The sequence below is a fragment of the Carex rostrata genome, chromosome 29 (assembly GCF_964058835.1).
Source record: "Carex rostrata chromosome 29, lpCarRost1.2, whole genome shotgun sequence".
NCBI lineage: Eukaryota > Viridiplantae > Streptophyta > Magnoliopsida > Poales > Cyperaceae > Carex > Carex rostrata.
The window spans coordinates 5,627,359-5,649,886 of record NC_135946.1 but is presented as its reverse complement, the minus strand read 5'-3'; the positions used below and the strand labels follow the sequence as shown (position 1 = coordinate 5,649,886).

The window sequence follows — 22,528 nt, the reverse complement described above, 5'->3', positions numbered from 1 at the left end:
CCTCAATCACAGTTTGCTGAGCTTTCAAATCCTCCAAGAATCTGAGGATGCGAGCTGGGTCGAGGTCTGCATTGAAAATCACAGGACAAGAGTTATTTGGGTCTGAGAACTCATACCTGAGGTTAGCTGGAAAAGGCTTGAGCTCAGGAGTCGGCGGCTCTGTGTGGACCTTGACGTGGTCCGCGTCAGGTTCACTCGGATCGTGTGAAGACCTCGCGTCAGCTTCATCAGATCCTCGTTCTCTGTTTTCCAGGCCTTCGAACTGTGGCGCGCGACCCGCGTGGGATTCATCCGGTCTGTATTGCCTACGAGATTGTTCTTTGGCCAATTGATCGACCACACCAAGCCAGCAGCATGTTTCTGTTTCAGAGGGGCACTTCATAGCTCGGTTGAGATTAAACTCCACTTTCTCATCTCCAATCCGCAGAGTCAGAGTTCGGTTCTCCACATCAATGAGTGTTCGAGTCGTCTTCAAGAATGGCCGTCCCAGAATGATGGGAATTTCTTTGTCCTCCTCCATCTCCATCACCACAAAATCAGCGGGGACATAGAACTTTCCGACTAGAACTGGCACATCCTCCACTATGCCGAGTGGTACCCTGACAGATGAATCAACAAGCTGTAGAGTCATGCGCGTGGGTCTGAGCTCGCCTACTCCCATGCGCTCAAAGATGGTGCGTGGCATGAGACTCACGCTGGCCCCTAGGTCACACAGGGCTCGCTTGATGGTAGCTTTCCCAATTTTGCAAGGAATTGAGAATTTACCAGGGTCTCCCAGTTTGGGTGGTAGCTCCCTGTTCAGAATGGCGCTGCACTGCTCCGTTAGTTTCACCCTCTCATGCCCCCCCAAGCTTCGCTTGTTGGATAGAATGTCCTTCAAGAACTTGGCATAAGTAGGCATTTGAGTCAGAGCTTCGGTGAACGGAATCGTGATGTGCAGGCCTTTGATCACCTCAGTGAATTTAGCGAATTGTGCGTTCAACTTGTTCTCAGCTAATCGTCGGGGAAAGGGCACAGGTGGTCTGTAAGGTACAGGTTTCTCAACCCCTTTTCCTTTCTCTTTGTCAGACCCTTTTGATGCGGGTCGCATGGTACCATTGCGGGTCGCGTCCACAGGTTCTTCAGGTGGTGTTGCTGGTCGCATTGGCTCGATGCGACCAGGATTCACAGGTTCCTCCGAGGTTGATGCGGGTCGCATGGTTGTGGTGCGGGTCGCATCAGTTGGAATCTGATCAGTTGGGAAGGCTGGTTCATCGTACTGGGTCCCACTCCTCAGTGTGATCGCCTTAGCTTCTCCTCTGGGGTTTGGTTCTGGCTGCGCTGGCAGTTTGCCAGGTTGAGGTTGGCTAGAAGTGACGATATGACTCAGTTGCTCCAACAATTTGCTTTGGGTGGCCATTTGAGTTGCCATTGATTGCATTTGCTCCCACATCATCTGGTTCATCTTCCCTTGCTCGTGTGTGAAGTTCGTCGCATAGGGAGGCACATACGGTCTGGAAGGGCCAGCTTGAGGTGCTCGGTTGTTCTGATTGGGGAAGGAGGCGTTTTGGTAGAAGTTTCTGTTGTTGCCTCCTCCAGAAGAATTGTTCCAGTTGTTGCCGGATGATGGATTGATGAAGGAGTTATGGTTGTTGGTGGGGTTGGTGAAAGGGGGCCTGGGAGCATTGTTGAAAGGCGCAGGGTTGTTTTGATTCCTATTCCAATTCTGTTGTTCCATTGGATCCTTGGAGTAGGATCGGTTGAAGGGAGGTTTTGGAAAAAAGGAAGGTTCATTGTTGATGGAATTTACCTGCTCGCTCTCCTCGTCAGCTTGCACCAACGGACATTGCTCGTAAGCATGTCTCTCATCACCACACATGACGCATGCTTGAGGTTGCTGTTCAACTGCTTTGACGCTGAGCTTGTCCATCGCTCTCTGCATGGCGTCCATCTTAGCGGTGAGAGCTGTGATGTGATCCACCTCGTACTTGCCACCTCCTTGGCTACCTCCTTGGCCTCCTCTTCGTCTTGAATTGTCACGGCCGGACCATTGCTGGTTCTGCGCCATGCTATCTATCAAGTTCATAGCCTCTAAAGGCTCCCTCGACATCAGCGCGCCTCCAGCAACAGCGTCGACGTAAGCACGAGTGCTTTCGTTCAAGCCGTCATAAAATGTTTGGATCAAGAGCCAGTCTGGTATACCGTGGTGTGGGCAAGAGTATTGCAATTCTCTAAACCTTTCCCATGCCTCATTCAGGGGTTCATCAAAAATTTGATTAAAGCTGGTCAGGTCATGTCTTACCTTGGCAGTTCGTTTATGAGGGAAAAATCTGGTCAGAAACAATTTGGACAATTCCCTCCAAGTCAAAACTGAGTCCCTAGGTAAAGATCCTAACCATTTCTTTGCTTTGTCCCTAAGAGTGAAAGGAAATAGAGCAAGTTTGGTGTAATCAGCATTCTCACCGTTGGTTTTGATGGTCGTGATGCACTCGAGGAATGTTTGGAGATGAGAGTGCGGGTCCTCGTGGTCGAGTCCATGAAAGGTGTTCTGCTGCACCATGTTGACAACTCCCGGATTGAAGTTGGGTTGTTGTCCTGGAATGCGCGGCAGTCGGATTGCGCCTCTCACATCTCCAGCCCTTGGTACATTGAACTCTCGCAAGGTCCTTGGCATGAAGACATCCATGTCGTCGTCAGACTGGTCAGTCAAGTCTTCTCGCTCTCTATTTCTTTCTGCATCCCTGTCCTCCCTGCTCGGATGTTCTGACATTGTCTCTGTGATGCGAGTCGCCTCAGTAGTGATGCGAGTCGCTTCGGTTGTGATGCGAGTCGCGTCAACCTCTGTGCGAGTTGCTTCAGTCGATGTCTGAGCAGGAACTGTGTCTTCTGGAGGTGTTTCGTCGAAGAGTGGTCCTCTACTCCTCAGTTGGTAAGTCAGCTTGTATTTACCTGCAGGAGGGGGGATGAAAGCCAGTTTTTAGTAATAAAGAAGTAAAGCAAAAGAAAAGATACAAACTAAAATCTAGATTAACTAAGAAAAGTGTAAATCTAGAGAGGAATTGATAGCCGTCCCCGGCAACGGCGCCAAAAACTTGTTCGCTTCTCAGAGTGTGCTTACAAAGTCTCAGGTATAGCAAGCTATACCAGTTTAAACCTTGAATCTACTCTCGTCTAGGGTTGCAAGTGCACAACCCTATCTGTGTAGTAAAATAAGGTATCGATCCTCAGGGACGGTTAAACTCAATTCTAGACTTTCACAAATCCAAGTTAGGTACTAGAAGTTTGAAGAATTGGGTTTGGTTTGTTTATGTTTCCTAATTTCGGGTGTCAATTCAATTAACAGTAAATGAAAGCAATTAAAGGTTTTGGTTTTGAACAATGATAAAAGGCGTTCCTAGGGTTTCAGGTTTCATCCCAAACTTTGCCTTCTCTGGACCTATCATGCGACTCGCATCATCTCTGATGCGACCCGTATGATGCGACTCGCATCATCTCTGATGCGACCCGTATGATGCGACTCGCATCATCTCTGATGCGACCCGTATGATGCGACTCGCATCATCTCTGATGCGGGTCGCATGGCCCTCGAGCAGAGCTGACATGTGTTCGTATCTAAGTTGATTTCTTGTGCGAGGCTTCAACCTGTGGCTCTCGCCTACTGGTATCTAACCTAAATTGATTGTCTGGTTAACTAGAGGTATCTACAACCTTTCGATAATAGAAATTTCACCTCTCGGCTACTATTGATCTTAGATCTACCTCAAATGCTCAATCACAATTACAAGATACATCAAGGCCAAATTACTAGAAGAGATGCTATAGACATCTAACAGTAGACAATCAAGAATCAATCAAGAAATCACAATCAAGCAAACAATGAATACTCAAACAACAATCACACAAGTTCAAACTTAGATCAAAACATCATTCAACTCAAAGACAAGGTTTAGAGACTACATCCTAACCCTAAGAACTAGAGATCTACTCAAGCATAGCAAAAGAAAGCATAAAAGAGAGAGAGAATAGGCAGATCATGATTAAGCTCAAAGATCCAAGGTGGATTGGAGAGGATCTTGCAATCTTCTCTTCTTCTCCAAGCGATCTCCAATCTCTCTCTTCTCTCTTGATCTTTTCTCTCTCCTTGAGGCTTTGAATTTTTAAATTTCGGAACTCCCTCTCTGGTAGCAGGGGTGGCCTATTTATAGGCTTTTTAAAACGAGTGCTTCAATTCTGGGCCTTTGCTGTCTGCTCTGGAAACTCGCGATGCGACCTGCATCAGGTCTGATGCAACCTGCATCGACTCTGATGAGGGTCGCATCGAGTCTGATGAGGGTCGCATCGACTCTGATGAGGGTCGCATCGACTCTGATGAGGGTCGCATCGGCTCTGATGAGGGTCGCATCGGATGTGATGAGGGTCGCATCAGATGTCTCAGATTTCAGTAACTTCCCTGATTTTGCCCGTTTTCGCCTGATTCCTGCAAAGTAAGAACCAAAATATAGCAGTACCACATTATATGGATATTCAATGTAAAAGGCACCATTTGTTGGTTCAAAACATAGATTTTTGTATGAAAACAAGTCGAAATAATAGGTCTAATAAAGTGATATCAATAAGCATCAGTGATATACGATATGCATATATACTGTATATCACTGATTCTGGATTCATCATGAGACTTTTAAGAAATATATAAATATTGTTAAACAAATTTTAAACATTGTTGTTAGGTATTTTCTTTTATAAATGAAACTTTTATTTTATGTTAACATTATTTGTTCATGGATGAACCTAGGACTTATTCACCAATAACCTTGAAATTATCACCATTAAAGTGATCCAAGTTCTTAACAATTACTAGCAAATTTAATCTTCTTTTTAAAAAAATAAAATATAAATCTAATTCATTGTCCTAAGTATAATAAATTTGAATTTCTTTTTTCTTTCTATTCTAGATATCCAATTTGTTAATTTAACAAGAAAAAATTAAATAACAATGGAAGGGAAAATCCTTCCAATTTACATATATAAAATAGATTGGAACAATCCTTGATTTAGTGTTGTATATGTTATGATGCATATATAATCATAATTTTCAAATCCCAACAATATGAGGAGACCTGAATTACAAACTTCAATTAAGATCGAAATGGAAATTGGTAAAATAAGAAACGGGTTGGCTAACAGACCCGTTAAAGTAACTCTCTAAACATTATCCTTTAGTTTTTTTTTTTTTTTTTTTTGGGTATGCATGATAAAATATAAATTGAGATATTATACAAGGTACATTCAACTATTGTCAAATAAACACTTGTCATGTATTTTGTTTATGAAATTAAAATGCATTTTAACATCTGTCGTTTACATAATGTACCCTAGATAATTTGCAGTTAATTAGTTGAACCACCATAAAATATACACTTAATTAATTAGTTTTTGCATAGAATATAGTGTTATACTTGTCTATTGTATAATGTACATATATTTAGTTTATTTTTTTTTAAATCAGTACAAATCAGTTGGAGAGAATTGTCATTGAGTTTTTGGGAAAAAGTATAAAATTTCGAGGAGGGTTCAAATGTACTCTTCAGCACAAAAAATATTAGTTCCCCGCAATATCCCGAAATAGACACCGGACACGTTGATCACGCAAAATATAAGATATCTCAGAGGATACGCACTCATTTAACACTCCCTATAGTCAAATCCTGATTTCATTGTTGCTCGAGTGATGTGGCAGAGCACTTGATCTGACCGGGCAAAGCATTGGCCGGCCTTGCATCGGCAAGGGTCTTCTTGATGGAGGAAGCCATTTCAGAGCTTGGGTCGATGGAGAGGCGGGAGAGGATGTCAAGCATCTTGGTCGACGAAGAGAATTTGCTGGTTGGATATGTGATACTGGCAATGCTGCTTTACGTACGTATGTTCATATATAATGTTTAATTTACTAATTTATTATTTTATTTTTTCTAAAAATTCTCTCTGCTGAAATTTTGAAACTGCTATTGTTTCATTAAAATTAAATTTTATGCTGGGGATTAATTAATTAATGAGAATAATAACCTATCATTAACAAAAAAAAGTCAGTCTATATAAAATTAACATGATTTCAAATTACATACTTTAATTTTCTAAATATAAATTAAAAGAATGTTTTCAATTATCCAAAATAATAATGAATTTTATCATTATATTAATATCATTAAGGGAATTTACATGGCTAACTAAAGAGAATTTTTTTAATTTATTATATTTATACAATTTTTTTTTTTAGTTTTCCTAAATTTTATTATATGTTCACTATTAGAATTTATATTATTAAAATTGATATAAAACTGTAATAACTATTATTCAGAATATTATAATTGATAACAATTATTTCCAATATAAATATTCTTATAAATATTTTTCTCAAATTAAGATTTCACACAATTATTCTGTACAACTAAAAGTTCATTTCAATATATCCGTATATATACAAATATTCATATATTGAATATTCGTGTTTACTTTTCAAATACGGATTGAATACCGCCCAAATACGAATCATATATTATTAGCTTCTTTTTCACCCCTAGGTACTGTGACGGTACAATATCACAATTAAATAAAATACAGGGGCTTTTAGAAAAAAGTTGGCAATTACTATAATTCACGTTCATCTGCTGCGGCCTTGTCCATGTGACTGGTCCTGTGACGTACAATATTTTGAATAATTAATGTTAGAGCTCTATCATAAGGCCACAGGAAGGTGAGCATAGAAAGCTGTCGCCTGTTACATGTCACCCTGTAATTGGTCAGCAGAAACTGCTTGGGGTCCGTGCCTATGACATAGCGGAGCCCACAGAGCTCACCATTTGAAGTGCTCTGATATTCTGTGGCGTTCAGAGAGCAGGAAGGAATTGCGTTCAATTACTACCTTCACAATCACGGCTTCACAAGTTCACACTTCATAGATATATCTTATCCGTTATCTATTGCAGTGAACACTTTCTGCCACACACGATCCGAAACAAAAAGAAGAAGAATAAAAAAAAAAGAAAAAAAGGAAAAACAGAAGCGTACCCGAATTTTTTTTTAATTGCCATATTGAAAAACTGAAAATCCAAAGTCGGCTTACCTTTTAAAAAACCATCAGAAATAGACATATCTACTTCGATACAATATTGATATATTGTTGGAAGGGTAAAATTTTATTTGGGTTGTGTTTTATCTATTTACTAGGTAATAGGAATAATTATTAGATAGGCTCATATCATATTCGTTATTCTTTTGATAAAAAATCTACTCTTTGTAAAAAATATCAGAAACTTTTACTTTTAGAAATTAATAAATATTATTGAACATAATAATTTTTTTAATAATTATAAATAATTTGGACCATTATTTAAATTTAAATGATTATATTTATTCAATGTTTAATTTGTTTCACAATATGTATCTAATAATAACATATAATTGTTTATGATTTTCTCCAATTTTCACATACTAAAGAGGAAGAAATGAAATAAATTTGGACGGTATAGAAAATATATATAAAAAAAACTCTATCTTTTGAGATCCTCTCTGCACTTCGTGATGAATGTCCAGCTCCATCTCATCTAATCAATCGGAAATGACAAATAGAAGCGCCAAAATGAAAAGATGATACGCGTCCTCTTTTCTCATTGGCCCTTGCGTACCTCTCACGGACCGTCCCTCCGCAGAAGTATCCTTGTGTCAATTATTTTGACCTTCTGATAGGTAATGAAAGCCAACTATAATTCATTTTTATAAAGATATAACTAATTAATTAAAAGAATGAGAAAAAAATAAATAAAAGATTGAACATGCATGAAATATTATATAACATTGGTGTAACTTTTGGTGGATCCATTCCTCCATATCATCAGAAGACAAATTGTACCCTACTGTAAGCCAAATGACATCTACATATCGAGAGAAATGACATTAATATAATATGATCACAGATCACTACTACCAGGGGCGGAACCAGAAAAATGAGATAGTAGGGGCTAGATAAAGAGTAGTATAATTTTAGTTTATGATGGAGGCTAATAGTATAATTTCTCGTAGAAGTTGAAATTTTTGAAAGACAAAACTGAAAAAAAATTCAAATTTATAGGGGGTTCTTAGCACCCCTTCCCCTCTGTTTACTTCCGCCACTGACTGTCACCTACCTCCAGTTCGATTCAGCTGATTTTACAAACTATGTGTGTAACTGATATGCTCCTTCTATGGAATAAAAAAAATTTCATCTTTCTAATTCATTAAAAATATCTATTACTTTTCTAAAAATTAAATGAAATTTAGGAAAGTAGACCTCTCGAAGTTATTGAGATCGAATCCTCTGCTCCCTGGGGGCAGGAAATTCCTGCCCCCAGAATCACTGTTAGTGGACCTCAAATTCAAAAATGAACAGTGATCAGCCCCCTTTAAGAGTGACCGGTTCCAGTTACAGGGATAGAGGCCTGCACCCCGGAGGGCAGGTGATCTGCTCTCGAAGTTATTGGTTTTGCCGGTCATGATAGCCAAGGAGCACATTTCTGACTTTAATACGGACAGAGGGTCCCACCCGTCAGTACAAGATTCTACTCTTCTTCGGCTGCTAAGTCGTCGCCGTCAATTGATGGGTAGGTGCTGGAATTTGAATTGTGACTGACTTACGGGGCCCACGGGTCGGTAATGAAATTTAAATTGGTTTTGATCGGGGAATGAGGAATACCGAATACGTGACTATTTAATTTTATTTAGAGGATGTGAATTCATGCATTACGAGGAACAGATAAAAAACTGTCCGGATTATCTGCAATAGTTTTATCTTTTATTGAGCCATCTAAGGAAACTTACATATATATCTGAAACAGTCAGATCTAAATTGAATGATGTAGATCGTCTGTATGGTCCGTCTTCAATTGGAGAGGATATCGACAAAATAGTCCGCTGCGCTGCTCTGCTCTGCTCTACTTTAAATAGTCAGCAGGTTATAAACCTTGTTTTCTATTCAATTGGAGAGGATAGAAACCTGGACAAAGGACGAAATGATTTGACTTTAATATATATATATATAGCATCAAATTCCTTCAGATTCATGCCAAGTTAATTAGTCATCAATTCTTGAATAGGAAAAATGAAACCTCATTAAAGATATATAATGACATAATTTTGAGCATTTAGAGGAATGTATATATTTTTTCCATTCAAGCTTCTACACAACAAAAGGTAGTTAGGTACAATCGCAAAGAATAACAAAATAAACATTTATACATCATGTCATAAAGTTTGTACAATACGTAATTTAATCATTCGCTCTCATGTGCGCTCTCTCTCTCTCTCTCTCTCTCTGAGATGTTAAAATTGGATCGGAAAAATACCTAAGTAATACCTTGCAAACTTTCTAGGAATCCTCATGTAGAACTTGAGAGATAATTAATCTTATTCATCATCTCCTAACAATGCTTTTTAAAGAATCTATTGGATGACAATAATTTTTTTGCATTTAGATATAGTTAGTGACAAAGAAGACATGAAAAATATTTCTTCATCATATTTAGTTATTTGCATATCGATATACTTTTTTGTATAAAACTAAAAAAATGTTATCTTTTAATACATCATGGTGGTGAAATGTAAAAAGTGAATGTTTTATGGCACAAATGTAATTGATAAAGCTCTGTCCATTTTTTAGTTAAATTACCATGTCAGTATATCAATGTATTAATGCATTCATTCTGGTTGTAAAGTTAGTTCAGTATACTACGTAATCACATTTTTTTTTCAACAAACAATGTCTCAAGATATTAAAACTTAATCTGATATTTATCATATAATGAAGTAAACTATAACTTTTGAGATTTAAAGAAAAGAAGAAAAGTATTTATTTAGACGAACAACATCTTGTGGCTTTTAAAAAAAAATTAAATTAATTATCTTATTAAGAATTAAAAAAATGTAGATATGTAGATTTAAAAAAATTATAAACTATAACAATAACACGTTAGATATGTAGATTTAAAAAATATAAAAATAGCGTGGCATATTTAATTTTGGATAAAGGCAAATATATAACAAAGGAAAGCCTAAATTACCCGCTGCAATCAAAATTTTGAATAGAAAACCGGCACATTTTATATAATTAATATTATAATTAAAATTAATTTTTGGTTTCCTACAACATTTTATTTACCTAATAAAAAAATTGTATATTTTAATAAAGATTTCTATGGAAACAATTTTTTTTTTCAAAAAATTAGATGGTGTATATAAATGACAAAAATATGCAAATAGATTCAACAATATTTTTTACATGACATGAAAGATACTATGAAATGAGCATTTTATGTACGAGTCAAAAATACTTTTGTTAGGACCATTTAGTATAATGAGCATGAAAATATTATTTTCATTTATTTTTAAATATTGTAATGAACATTTTATATATGAGTCAACCATATTTTTTTAGACACTTGATATGGAAGGCAGTCAAGGAGGCACTGCCTTTAGGCAAGATTCTGTTCAATAAAATGAGAAGAGGGGATCCTGGATGCCAATTGTGTGGAGAGGGGGATGAAGATGTGAATCACATTCTCTTCACCAATTTGCGAGGCACTGCTGGCTCTAAAAACATCCAACCTCTCATCTGATTTTGCTGAAAATCTTGAATTCCTCGGAGCTCATGTGCAGGAGGAGGATTGGAGTCTAATTGTAAACTCCTTCTGGGCAATTTGGCGCTGCAGAAACGAATGTGTCTATGAGGGGGCGCCGGCAACCTTTGAAAAATTCTGCAAGTATCTCAGAAATGCTAACCAAGAACTCCTACTGGCGAAAACAATTAATGAATATCAACAGCCAGACAGTCAAGCGAACGCAGGTGGAAGAAAGTCAGGCGCAGTCCAAATTGATTTGCCATGTAGACAGCTCCTGGACTGACAGATGGATGGGTGGAGTGCTCTCCCTATACAGATCAGTCGGCACAATGGCGTGCTGTTCACTGTAGGTGGAGGCGCAGGCTCTAAGAGAGCACTCACGCAGGTCATGTGAATCAATGAATGTATTTCTTCATTGGCGAAACCCATTGGTGATAGTGTCTGTATTCAATTTCTCCTTTGAAGAAACCACTCAATAACGCTGTACAATTGCAAGGGGAAGATGTTTGACTGCCAAATTCAACAATTCAGCACGACTATTGATAAAATCTGGTACATAAGATGCTGTTCGGCGCTGTACAGCACACCAAATTATGTATTGTAGAAATTACTTTTTTACTAGATGGTCATAATGCTAATATATATTATTATGTTAGAGTATTTTCAAGAAATAAAAGCTAATAGTTTTGAGGCCCAAACATATATAATCCAAATTCAATCAAATTTGTGCTCAATTTTTTTATCCGATTAATTAATAAATCGACTAACCAATTGCTGGTATATATACCTATCAGGAATAATCTGTGTACTGTGCAGTGCTGTTTGTTGAAGCACCATCCAGTAATTGGTATACCTGTCTACCAAGTTAATTATATCATTTACTATTTTATGTGCTTTGATGTTTGGTCAAAATACATCATTGATTAATTTACTGCCAATACATGACAGATCTAACATCAATTATCAGCATTTAACCACATGCCATAATTAAAAGATCATACAACATATCATAAAATTAGCATATTGAATCATAATTTTCTTTTGTTAGGTATAACAATAGTTCATTGCCAACAAAATAAAATACAACATATCAACCAGCCATATATATTCAAACAAAATTTTAATTAAAACAAATATTTTATAAATTTGAATTTCGACACCGTCTACCAGTACCAATCTACCAGTACCAATCTACCAGTACCAACCATTGAGAGTATAGCAATTAATAGATCCTAGCCGACCAAAACAAACATACAATATTTGGAGTAACATTAATTCTTTATCCAATTTGGAATGAAAATTAATTTCAAAACTAAACCTATGTAATTAAAAAGCTGTATTTTTGCAAATGGGACACAAATTCTAGTGAGTCGGCCATTGTTTTATACAGCTAGAATAAAAATCGTGACCGCAATCTAGCTTTCCCAATTCGTCCCCTTCAACATATTCTTCCTGAAAAACAATTCAAAAAACAAGAAAAATTAAATTAATCATTATTAATTAAGCCCTTTCAAATCTTATATTCACAAATTAAGCTCCAACATATATATATATCAGGCACTCCCCTTCTAGAGCATATTTGGTTAGTCCCACAAGGAAAAATTACATTGTGATAGACACTTATATATAAATGCTTGGACGCATATGTTGTTGAGACCTATGTGGGAAAGAGAGGAGAGAGAGTAAAAGATATTCGGTCTAACTTTGTGATTTTTTTCCCAAATCTCATCCATCCGCAATGAAAATTACAAAAAAGGCTCTGAGCAATACAGTAAAAGTTGTGCAGATGACAGGGAGGTTTTTCAAAAAAGGCCCTTTTAAATAACAAAAATTATATACCTGACAAATGCAGCATGGCTCCTCTTCCATGGAAATGTGACGGTTGAGAGAAGAGTACTTGTGCTGCTTGAGGCGCTTGGCAACTGATTCTTTGGTAAGTCCAGTGCTTACATTACTTATCCTTTCTTCCAGTGCTAACAACTCCTATAACATTCATAATATAATACAGAATAACATTAATTAAGAGAAAGTTTCATGCAAGCACCCGAGAAAAAACAAACAAGTTCTCACCACATGAGGATTATCTCTTATACCACTTAGGTTTTTCTGGTCTTTATCCGGAAAAAAAAAAAAAGGAATTCAAAAAGTAGTTTTTTGGTTCAGGTACTAGTTTGCTAAAAGCAGGGTGCGTCCAATGGAAATTGGATCAAAATCGGTAAAGCGCGGGTACTAGTTATTTGGTTCGTGCAAACTGCTTCAAAATTTGTGCGGATCAAGTGTTTATGAATCTTGGAGTGAATTAGATGGTTCCGACCGGGACTGATTTAGGTAAAAACGACCCGTGCAAAACGTTGCATTCGTAGATTGCAATTGCAGTATTAAAAAGCGTAATCAAAACAACAAACCATACCCCATTCCCTGGGCCCGACGCCAACAAAGTAAAAAATAAATAAAGAAACAAAATCAGTGAAAAACTGGACATGTTGGGTTTCCAGTATCTACACAGCATTAAATTTTGTTAACAAACTTGGCATGATTGAGACTAACCTCATATGACATGTTGTCAATATCTAGCCGCATATCTCTGTGTCGATCATGCATTTCAATACCACAATAGTATATGCTCTACATTAATAGTTCAAAAAAACCAAAAAAAAAAAGAGAGAAAAGATGCAATTCCTCAGCAAAGAGCAAAAATTGGAAGTATATAGCTTAATTTATATTAAGAGTGCTGTCCTAAGCCAAAATTGAAGAATAATAAAGCCTAGTAATAATAAAGCCAAAAGATGCAATTCTGGCGTTTAAAATTATGTTCAAATCAAAACCTGGTAATGTAGGAAAGCAATTTTGTTCTTTTAGTTCAAAACCAAAATTATTTGTTTGTTTGTTTGTATTTTCTATAGTCTTATTTTTTATTTCCTCATGGCACAAGAGAGAAATAAAAACACAATTAAAAAAAATGAAATATCAAATAAATGAAAACTTAATATTTTGTTACCTCAAAGCGTAAGTTGTCCCCACCTCTACGCATGAGAATCTGAAAATTCAAGCAAATCGGAAAGCATGTGAGCACTTTGGACATGGAGGTCAATATGGACAATAATAATTTATAAACAGAAATGTGTAGTTAATAACTTACAAAATATAAGGTGGTGTTTGGTTGAGGCCTAAACCATGAAATAAGGGGTTTACGTCAAATGTGGTGTTATATTACAAAATATAAGGTGGTGTTATTTCATCAAATGTAGATTAATTAGGCCGGCCTAAGTAAGCATAACTCTAAAATTAGATTTCTAAATTTAAACCGCCTCTCTAAATTTCTTCCTCCTCTCTCTTCTTTAGTCGATACTATTTTTTAAAAACTACTACATACATAAACAATAAATTCAATTTTAATAATCTACTTACCACTTGCCAAATTAAGAGAAATCAAACTGAAAACAACATACATATATTAACATTTCTAAGTTAAAGATATTTAAATGTTACAGTGTAAGATGATTTTTGGGCCGCTTTTTAATGGAAAACAGATCCAAATTTAAATTTTGTATCCTATTTCATTTACTCTCGAATTTACTATCCTGATTTCTACTACAGTGGTCTCATCTCATGAATCTTATTGTTATTATTTATTTTTCTGAGCGAGTGAGGGGAAAAATGAAAAAAATGATTATAAAACAAATAAACATTTACCTTATTATCTTGTGAGGAAGGAAATTTTTTTTAACTTTGACGGAAAAAAATTACGCTGCCATACTTTTCGTTCAATTTCATGTTATGATTTTGTTCTCAATTATATTTGTTCATTATGTATTGTTGTGTTAAATAATCAAGACTCAATTAGGTTTTGTTTTTATTTAGGTTACTGATTAATAATAAAATACTAATATTAATTTGTTCTAGTGACTAGGATAATATATTCCGTTGTTGTGGGAGAGTTAATTATATTTGTATCTAAAAAAATATTAGAGTTATGAAAAATAAAAACACAGTTCACTTTTAAAATTAATAATAAAATATAGTATTTTCTTAGATTAAATAAATGAATTAAAATGCTTATTTAATATCACTGCAATTCGCAAAAAATATATACACATACTTTTCGCATAGATATTATTTACGCAAACTTCACATCCATTATTTTTAAAATAAGAAACGCATTTTTTTTGCTTTCTTAACTCTACAATTTTGCAATTTGTTTTTCTAAGGCTCTGAATCTTTAAAAAGAGTTGATATCAAGTAAATCCTTATTCATCATAACAACATAATCTATAGCATGGAAAATAATATAAAATATAAATAAGGGTAGCTACTAAACTCCATTTTGACACCCAAATATGAAAAGGAGAACCAAAGAAAATGACAAATAAAAAATTAAGAAGGCAAGCCCAGACCAAAGAATTACAAAACGGGAATAATAAAGCAGAATAAATAATTGAAAAAACAAATATAACCTTTCTTGTGCCGTTCTCAAACTTTGGTTCCTTTTCGATGCAAAATCTACAAAAAGCGAACAGAAAACTGGCAAATTTAAGTTATGGAACTTTTTGTATCTACGTTGCTTTCGATAATCCTATGAAATTCAAATATATGGAAATTCTGGTGATTTCTTCGTAGTAATTAATGGTACATACAGAGTAACAATCCAGACAAATTCAAATTATTAATGGTACTCTATTGGGGTATCAAAAGATCTGTTGAATTTACAATCAAATAAAGCATAAAATAAAAACTATTAAAGTTTTAACCTTAAAAATAAACTATTAAAGTTTCTCTTGTATGGGTACCAGTAAAACTTTGTACGGTTTCTAAATAGAATACATGGAAATCGGTAGGAATGATTATACCCAGATTACAATAGAAGAATTGCATTTTATGAATATGACCAATGAATGAGAAAACCAAATAGAATACATGATATGATAAAGCTAGTTACAGCAAGCAGAGGAATAACATACCTGAACGAAAAAATAACTATGACAAGATCAGGTCTCATCTGAACTTGCATTGACATTGGTGGAGAAACTGAATGGTGTCTTCTGGTACGTCGCATGGAGCAAACCATCCTCTGTCTCAAACTTCACCTTGGAAATGTGCTTGAATTTGTGCCACTCAGAACCACTTTCTCCTTGGTTTGCAATCTTCTGCAGCAGCTCCTCAGCACACCAGATTGTTAGCTTATGTGTCATTATGGTCATCAAGTAATCGGGTAGAAATTTCATTGCAAAATCCCATAACCCCATGGTTCGTAAAGCTTTAGGGTTCATTACATCATTTAAATTTGGGCAGTTTTCGATTTTAATGTGCGAGATGCTGGGAAAATTTGAAATCCTCGTCAAGTTTGGATTTCTAATAACCCAAATTTCTTTGATTGACGGGATATTCTCTACGGTAATCAGCTTATCAGCACCATGAATTTTTAGGAACTCCAAAGAAGTAGCATAGAGCAAAAGACCCTCCGGAAGATATCTCAATTGGGGACAATCCATAATATATAATTTCTTCAGCTTTGGCATGGCTGTCTGTCCCTTATTCCACTGCCACTCTTTCCAATTGGGCATCTCTCTGAAGGATAGAACATTTAGTTTGGAAAATGCCGGTCTGGCAGAACCACTTATTGTATGAACTATTGGATCTCTGCTTTTGATATCTCCCTGCATGAACTCTTCTCCCACCCTCATGACTGAATATGCACCTCTTATTTGAAGTGAATGCAAACTGGGGAGTTGGCCTAAAATGGGAAGCACCTCAAAGCAAGCACAATCCTTAATTGAAATATGTCGCAAGTTGGGAAGGCCTGCTCCCAAATTCAACCAATTAGGAAGCCATCTACCAAAATAACCGCCAATCATAACCAAGTTTAGAGAACGTGGAGGACAAAGTTCATTTAAAACATCCTCTGTTGATATCTTCTTCTCATCAGTTTGGGAAAGTTGTTCTTCCGAGCTCAACGAGGTGTACTCAAGGTATAATTCTTGCAATAGATTTTTGCTCCTAAGATTAGCTCTTACTGCCATGTTCCTATCAGATACTCTCTCTAAGTCCACTAATCCAATACAAATGAGTTTTGATAAAAATTCTAACCCATCTAAGCTACTGAATCCCTCCAAACTATTATTGTATGGCACAAAGCCAGTTAGATGGGATAGATTTTTTAGATTATTTAATTTCATTGGGATTGCCTCGATCTTTGTACCTTTAAAATTAAGATACCTTAGTTCCCGTATATTACCAATGCTTGGGGGGACATGTGACAACTCTTCACAGTGATAACAAGAAAATAATACTAAATTTCTTAGGTTTCCTATGGAATTTGGAATATTTACTAACTTTGTATTACTGACATCTAAGTATCTCAGATGCACAAGGTCACACAAAGAATCTGGTAGGTTTGACAAATTGGATTTGGAGAATGCGAGATCTATTGTGCGGAGGTTAGAAAAGGCTTTACACAGATCATCAAATGCAATTACAGGTTCAAAATAAGTCAATGTTCTCAATCCTTTTTCCTTTTTAATTAATTCAATGTTTACCTCAAGTCCTTCTATTGATAGCCTTCGTACTTTCATGAAACCCTCTAACCTAGATACAGCTTGTCCCGCCCGTAATAGACAGTTCTCTTCTTTTCCTAATTGACAGGCGAAAGACCACAAAATGTCATGCATTTTGCATTTTTCTTGATTAACGTATTCATTGGTATCTTCCAAAATATTGCGCTGCAGTAATTCTGTATAATACTCATTTCCCAACTCCCAAAAATCTTCCTTATCTTGAAAAAATCCTTCTGCTTGCCACCTATAGATTAAATTAGTTTTGTAAAACTTAAAATCTTCTGGAAAGAGGGAGAAAAAGATGAAACACTGCTTCAACGGCGGTGGAAGGTCCTCGTAGCTCAAATAGATAGCCTGATGGACATCTCCCGGGAGCCCGTTCATAGACCACACGTTGCTTCTAAGAATTGCCTGCCAATTTTCTCTCGAATTACCCTTTGCGCAAAGTACACCGCCTATGCTTTTGATGGCAAGGGGTAGACCATCACATTTTTCAACAATTTGCATCCCGATTTCCCGGTGATTTTCATTCTCAATCTCAATCCCATTTGGAAGTACCTATCATATAATTATATGAACTTGAAGTTAGTAACTTTGAATGTTTCTATAACTGAAGTCTTCAAAATTAATGCTCTGTGTATTAAAAAATTTAGACATATAAAGATTAAAGAATATAGATCAAAATTAGGAAACTAGTTGTGATACATTTTAAACACTACATAGAACACATTAAAATGAGGTCGGAAACACAGCATCCCACACATTGTAATGGAGGAAATTGAATATTGGAAGTAGAGTATAGCTGAGTGTAAACAAAGGGAAACATTAGAGCTGATATTATTATCAGCCTTACCAGAGAAACATAGCAAAACCAGCTTAAGGCATATTATTAGTTTCGCTCACCTTAACTGCGTTATGTATTGTGTATACTTCTAGAGGTCAAAGAGATGTAAGAAAGTATGGTCTGAAGTCATTTTATTTCATTATAAATGTACTATGTTTGATGAACGATACGAGTTTTTTTTTTTTTAAAAAAAAAAAAAATCAGTGGTACCTCTGCAAATAAAAATCCTAAAGTCAACTAATATCCAGAGGATGAAATATTACGCCGGGATGTGTTTGAATCAAATGGTTGAGACAAGGGACCATATGCTGGGATCATGTATATATTCCATAAATATTTGGAGAAAGTTGTGTGGAGAACTCAGCATACCAGTACCAATCGTGGTAAGTTAACATTTAATATTAATTCAAAATTATGTGAAATTATAAAGTACCATCTTAGTTATCAGCAATACCTGTTTAATTAATAAGGACCAGCCATCGTCGTTGGATAACTTCTCCACTCGATGTGATTTTGTTGCTCTCATTCTATTCGCAACTCTTTCATCTCGAGTGGTAATAAGTAATCTACTCCCATGTGTTCCCCTACTCATGGGAGCCCGCAACAGGCCATCCCAAACTACTTGGCTCTCTTCCCAAACATCATCGAGAATAAGAAATATTTTTTTCCCGTTGACGAGACTCTCGAGTTTAGGCACCAACACAGATCTTTCATTGGTGTTAGAAGGCTCTTCTCCTGCCTGTTGGATCACACATTTCAACACTTCTACTCCTTTAACCTCCTTTGAGACACATACCCAAATTTTTAACTGAAATTCATCCCCAATTCTCTGATCATTAAAAATCTTTTTCGCTAGAGTACTCTTTCCAATTCCTCCCATACCTATTATAGCAACAACACAAACATTTTCTCTCACACCCTTCTCTTCTTCAGTTAGCCAGTTTACTAGCATCTCTGTATCTTCTTCAATCTTTTCTCCCACAATATCATCTCCCACAATCAAGGGATCAGTCTTGATGCTAATGATAGAGTCCACTCGACGAACTCGATGAGAAGACCCAGGACAGATTTGTGATTGGGTCAAACCCAGATCAGCCCTTCTCTTGGCAATCTCCTCTAATCTCGAATTTATATCCTTGATTTTAGAACCCATCTCATGAGAAAAGAATGGGTTGCGGAAGCAAGACAGAAAAGGAAAGCCACATCGAGCATGTGAAGAGGAATATGAACTGGAGTCGGCAAGGCGCTCCTTTGCCTTGATTTGACAGAGGTCGATGACGTCGTCGGCATCATACATGACATCCTTGAGCTGCTTGAGCCAGCGTTCAATGGTCCTGTCATTGCTCTGCTTCCTTTCGGCATCAGCAAGGACACATTGAATGTCACGAACAGTCTCATCAAGCTTCTCAATCTGACCAGGGATGCCAAGCAACATGCCCACCTCATCGGTCACCATTTGCATGAGAAATTTGCTAAAGTTTGATAGGAAGGCATTGAGTATCATTGCCATGTTTGCTTGAATGAGAGATGAAGGTAGTGCTCAGAGGAAGGGAGATTGGAATTAATGGGGATAGTTGAATAATGGGGTAATTTGGAAGTATATAGTTGGTAGCGGGGGCTGAGCTGGATAGCATCGATTCTTTGGCACATGTGAAGGCAATCAGGTCTGAATTATTCATTTCCTTGACCAATGCGATTTGAGTAGCTTTCTTGCAACAGTATAAAAGAAAATCAGATAAGTTCACGCTGAGCTGGAAGACAGAGGTTGGAGAGCGATATATATGACATAGACCAGCTTTAATATATTGAAGAAGTAATTTTAATTAGTAGGCAAAATCGGCCGATACCGATCCGATACGGCCGATCCGTATCGGTATCGGCCGGCCCCGATCCGATCCTGAGCCGATCCTCACATAGCAAATCATAAAGAAAAAAAAAAAAAAAAACCCGATTCTGAGCCGATCCTGAGCCGATTCTGATCTGATCCTCCGATCCCATATCGGTATCGGCCGGGACCGATCCCGATACCGATACCGATTTTTCCTACTAATTTTTAAAAGAAAAAATAGTCTACTTTTGAGAAGTAGCTAAGCCAGTATGGAAATTTACAGCCTAAGGGCCGGTAAAAGAAAATCAGATAAGTTACGCTCAGTTCGAAGACAGATATCTTGCGAATCTTGGGCCACAATGAACCACATTGACCCATCGGAAAGTTAAAGCATAGAGTAGAAGTTATAGCTTTAATATATTGTAAAAAGTTGGAGCATATTAAGGTTCACTTTGCATAGAGTGGAAATTAGTCTTCATCTTGTTTATTTTACTATTTACTTGTTTTCATTTTTCCTTTTTCAGTTATTGTAACGCTTGTACTTTTTTTATTTTATTTTGAGCTTCATGGTAATGTAAGCTTGAAATTTTTTTAATTAGCACCTGAGAAAATCATAATTAAACATATACCACCCTAAACAACATATTTCAAAACATACCACCCACGTCTATCTAGTCCACACACCAAATTGGGATGGCGCGCGGACTGGGAGATGCGCACTGAAATAATGCACAGACTAGGGATGCGCACTGATGGATACGCGTACTGGGGAGGCGCACCATTTTTTTTTATTCTGTTTTGTGTTTTGAATTTTTGCAATTAAGATTTTTTTTTGGAATTCTAAATTTTTTTTTGGATTCTGTCCTATTTTTTTTAACTCTATTTGTTTTATAGTGTACGTCGTATATTATATGTATTATTCTAGGTAAGACGTATTTTATTGAAATGAAACGATATACAGATAAAAAAAAAATAACATATGCTAAAAAAAGAATAAAAAAGAGACCAATCCGACTCCAGGTTTAGGGTTTAGGTTGTTATGGGCGTATTATACGTGTGGGGTCTTGACATAAGTCTTATTCGTGCAGAATCTCTAAGCATACGACGGACAAGCAGTAAGCTTGTTTGGTTGACCCCAGGCTGGAACCCGACCTATCTCTCGTGGTTGCGGACGGTCAAATGGGGCCCAACAGGTCATTAACTGTTTGTGCGAAGTTCCCGTACTCCACACACCCATCACATCCCATCCAGTAATGAGCAGTCCCCAAAGACAACTCACATCCTGGAGAAATACCGTAATCTCTCCTACAGGTAGGTGGAATGTATGTGTCTCCGGCCGCCACCTCTCGACAAACACAGATAGAAGGGCGGTATCTGCAATTATAGGATTAAGCTGTGAGATATGTCACAAACCCAGCCTCTGTAACGTCGATGCGTATCGCTCGTCGTAGAGGATACTCATCTTATTATTCCGTGTCGACGTGATGGTATGAGTCTGCATTAAATTTCTAAACAAACATACATATAACTTACTTATTTTATTTAAATGAAAATTTAAATTATTTGCAATTATCAAATGTAATCTTATATATATATACCAAGTATGGCTAAATTGCTACCGGTAGCACTTCGACCTAAGTGCTTACGGGGTCAAATTTTAGTATTTGATGTTCAAACAACAAATCCAAACCGTTAGATGTTCAATATAATAATACATGTATATATGTAGACATATATATGTATGTGTGTGTGTGTGTGTGTGGGATTTGGCTAATATGCTATGGGTTGCATAGAGGCCTCCCGTGCTACGGCTCAATATTCGAGTTTTCAAAATTCTAACGGTCGATCTGAACTGTTTATCTTGTTCTCCATATTAATATTTGCTTGGAGACCAAATTTTTCTTTAAGTGGATCCTGCTTTATTTAGTCTTTTTGTTTAATTGAATCCATTGTTACGCTGATTTAAATTGCTTGGTTCTAGCTGTTACATGGCTAGAAGTTTGAATTCAAAATATGAATTAATCAGGCAGGCCGTATCTAAGCACAAGCAAATCTGGCGAATTTCATTTCTGTAAATCTTGAGATTTGTCTCAACCATAGTGAAAACTTTATCACTATGGGTGTGACCTAAAATACTATATTTGTTTTTCCATTTGGGAGATCTAAAACCACCACTATAAATAGCGGGTCGATTCTTCCTCTAAAATTTACACAAAAGTATAACCTTTGCGCCTCCACTTTAGAAATCCTATGAGGGTTAAGCAATCCATTGTTGCTTGTGCTTAAACCATTTATAATCCTTTCCAACAACCTCAAATATACTCCACCTAAATTGATCCAAAGTGAGATTAAGGTGAGAGTACTGATTGTCTGGACTTAGAGCCTACGAGCTCGCTCATACCAGAGCCTATGTGCTTACCTTTCTTTCTTTTGAGCTGTTGCGCTCAACACGTCATTTGTGTGGACCAAACAAGTATTGTTTCATACCGGTCACAACATGTATTACTTTCTTTACTTGGTAATAGAAAGGCACGCTTATCAAGGTTATGTTTCCCCTTAGACTTAGGTCTTTTAGAGGCCGAACTTCGTTACCAACTTTTGTGTCACACCTTCTAAGTCTATCTATTTCATTTATTGTACTTTATTATTTATTTTACATACACGTTCTTGATTCTGCCAA

General features: G+C 36.6%; 1 protein-coding gene across 1 annotated transcript; it reads right to left on the bottom strand.

The window, feature by feature from the left end:
• Positions 1-13,195: 13,195 nt before the first annotated feature.
• Positions 13,196-19,641, bottom strand: LOC144546410 (putative disease resistance protein RGA1). The gene is made up of 5 exons (XM_078294946.1): positions 18,475-19,641; positions 15,584-17,734; positions 15,080-15,125; positions 13,624-13,662; positions 13,196-13,250 (listed from the first exon to the last, which is right to left on the bottom strand). Exons 1-2 carry the CDS (start codon positions 19,528-19,530, stop codon positions 15,611-15,613), a joined length of 3,180 nt encoding a protein of 1,059 aa, XP_078151072.1. The 5' UTR covers positions 19,531-19,641; the 3' UTR covers positions 13,196-13,250; positions 13,624-13,662; positions 15,080-15,125; positions 15,584-15,610.
• Between the last annotated feature and the right edge of the window lie 2,887 nt (positions 19,642-22,528).

Excerpts from the sequence above, each read along its gene's own strand:
- LOC144546410 (XM_078294946.1), bottom strand. The coding sequence starts at position 19,530 with ATGGCAATGATACTCAATGCCTTCCTATCAAACTTTAGCAAATTTCTC. Across the intron at positions 17,735-18,474 it reads GGTCCTTATTAATTAAACAG|GTACTTCCAAATGGGATTGA; the intron begins GTATTGCTGATA and ends ATTATATGATAG.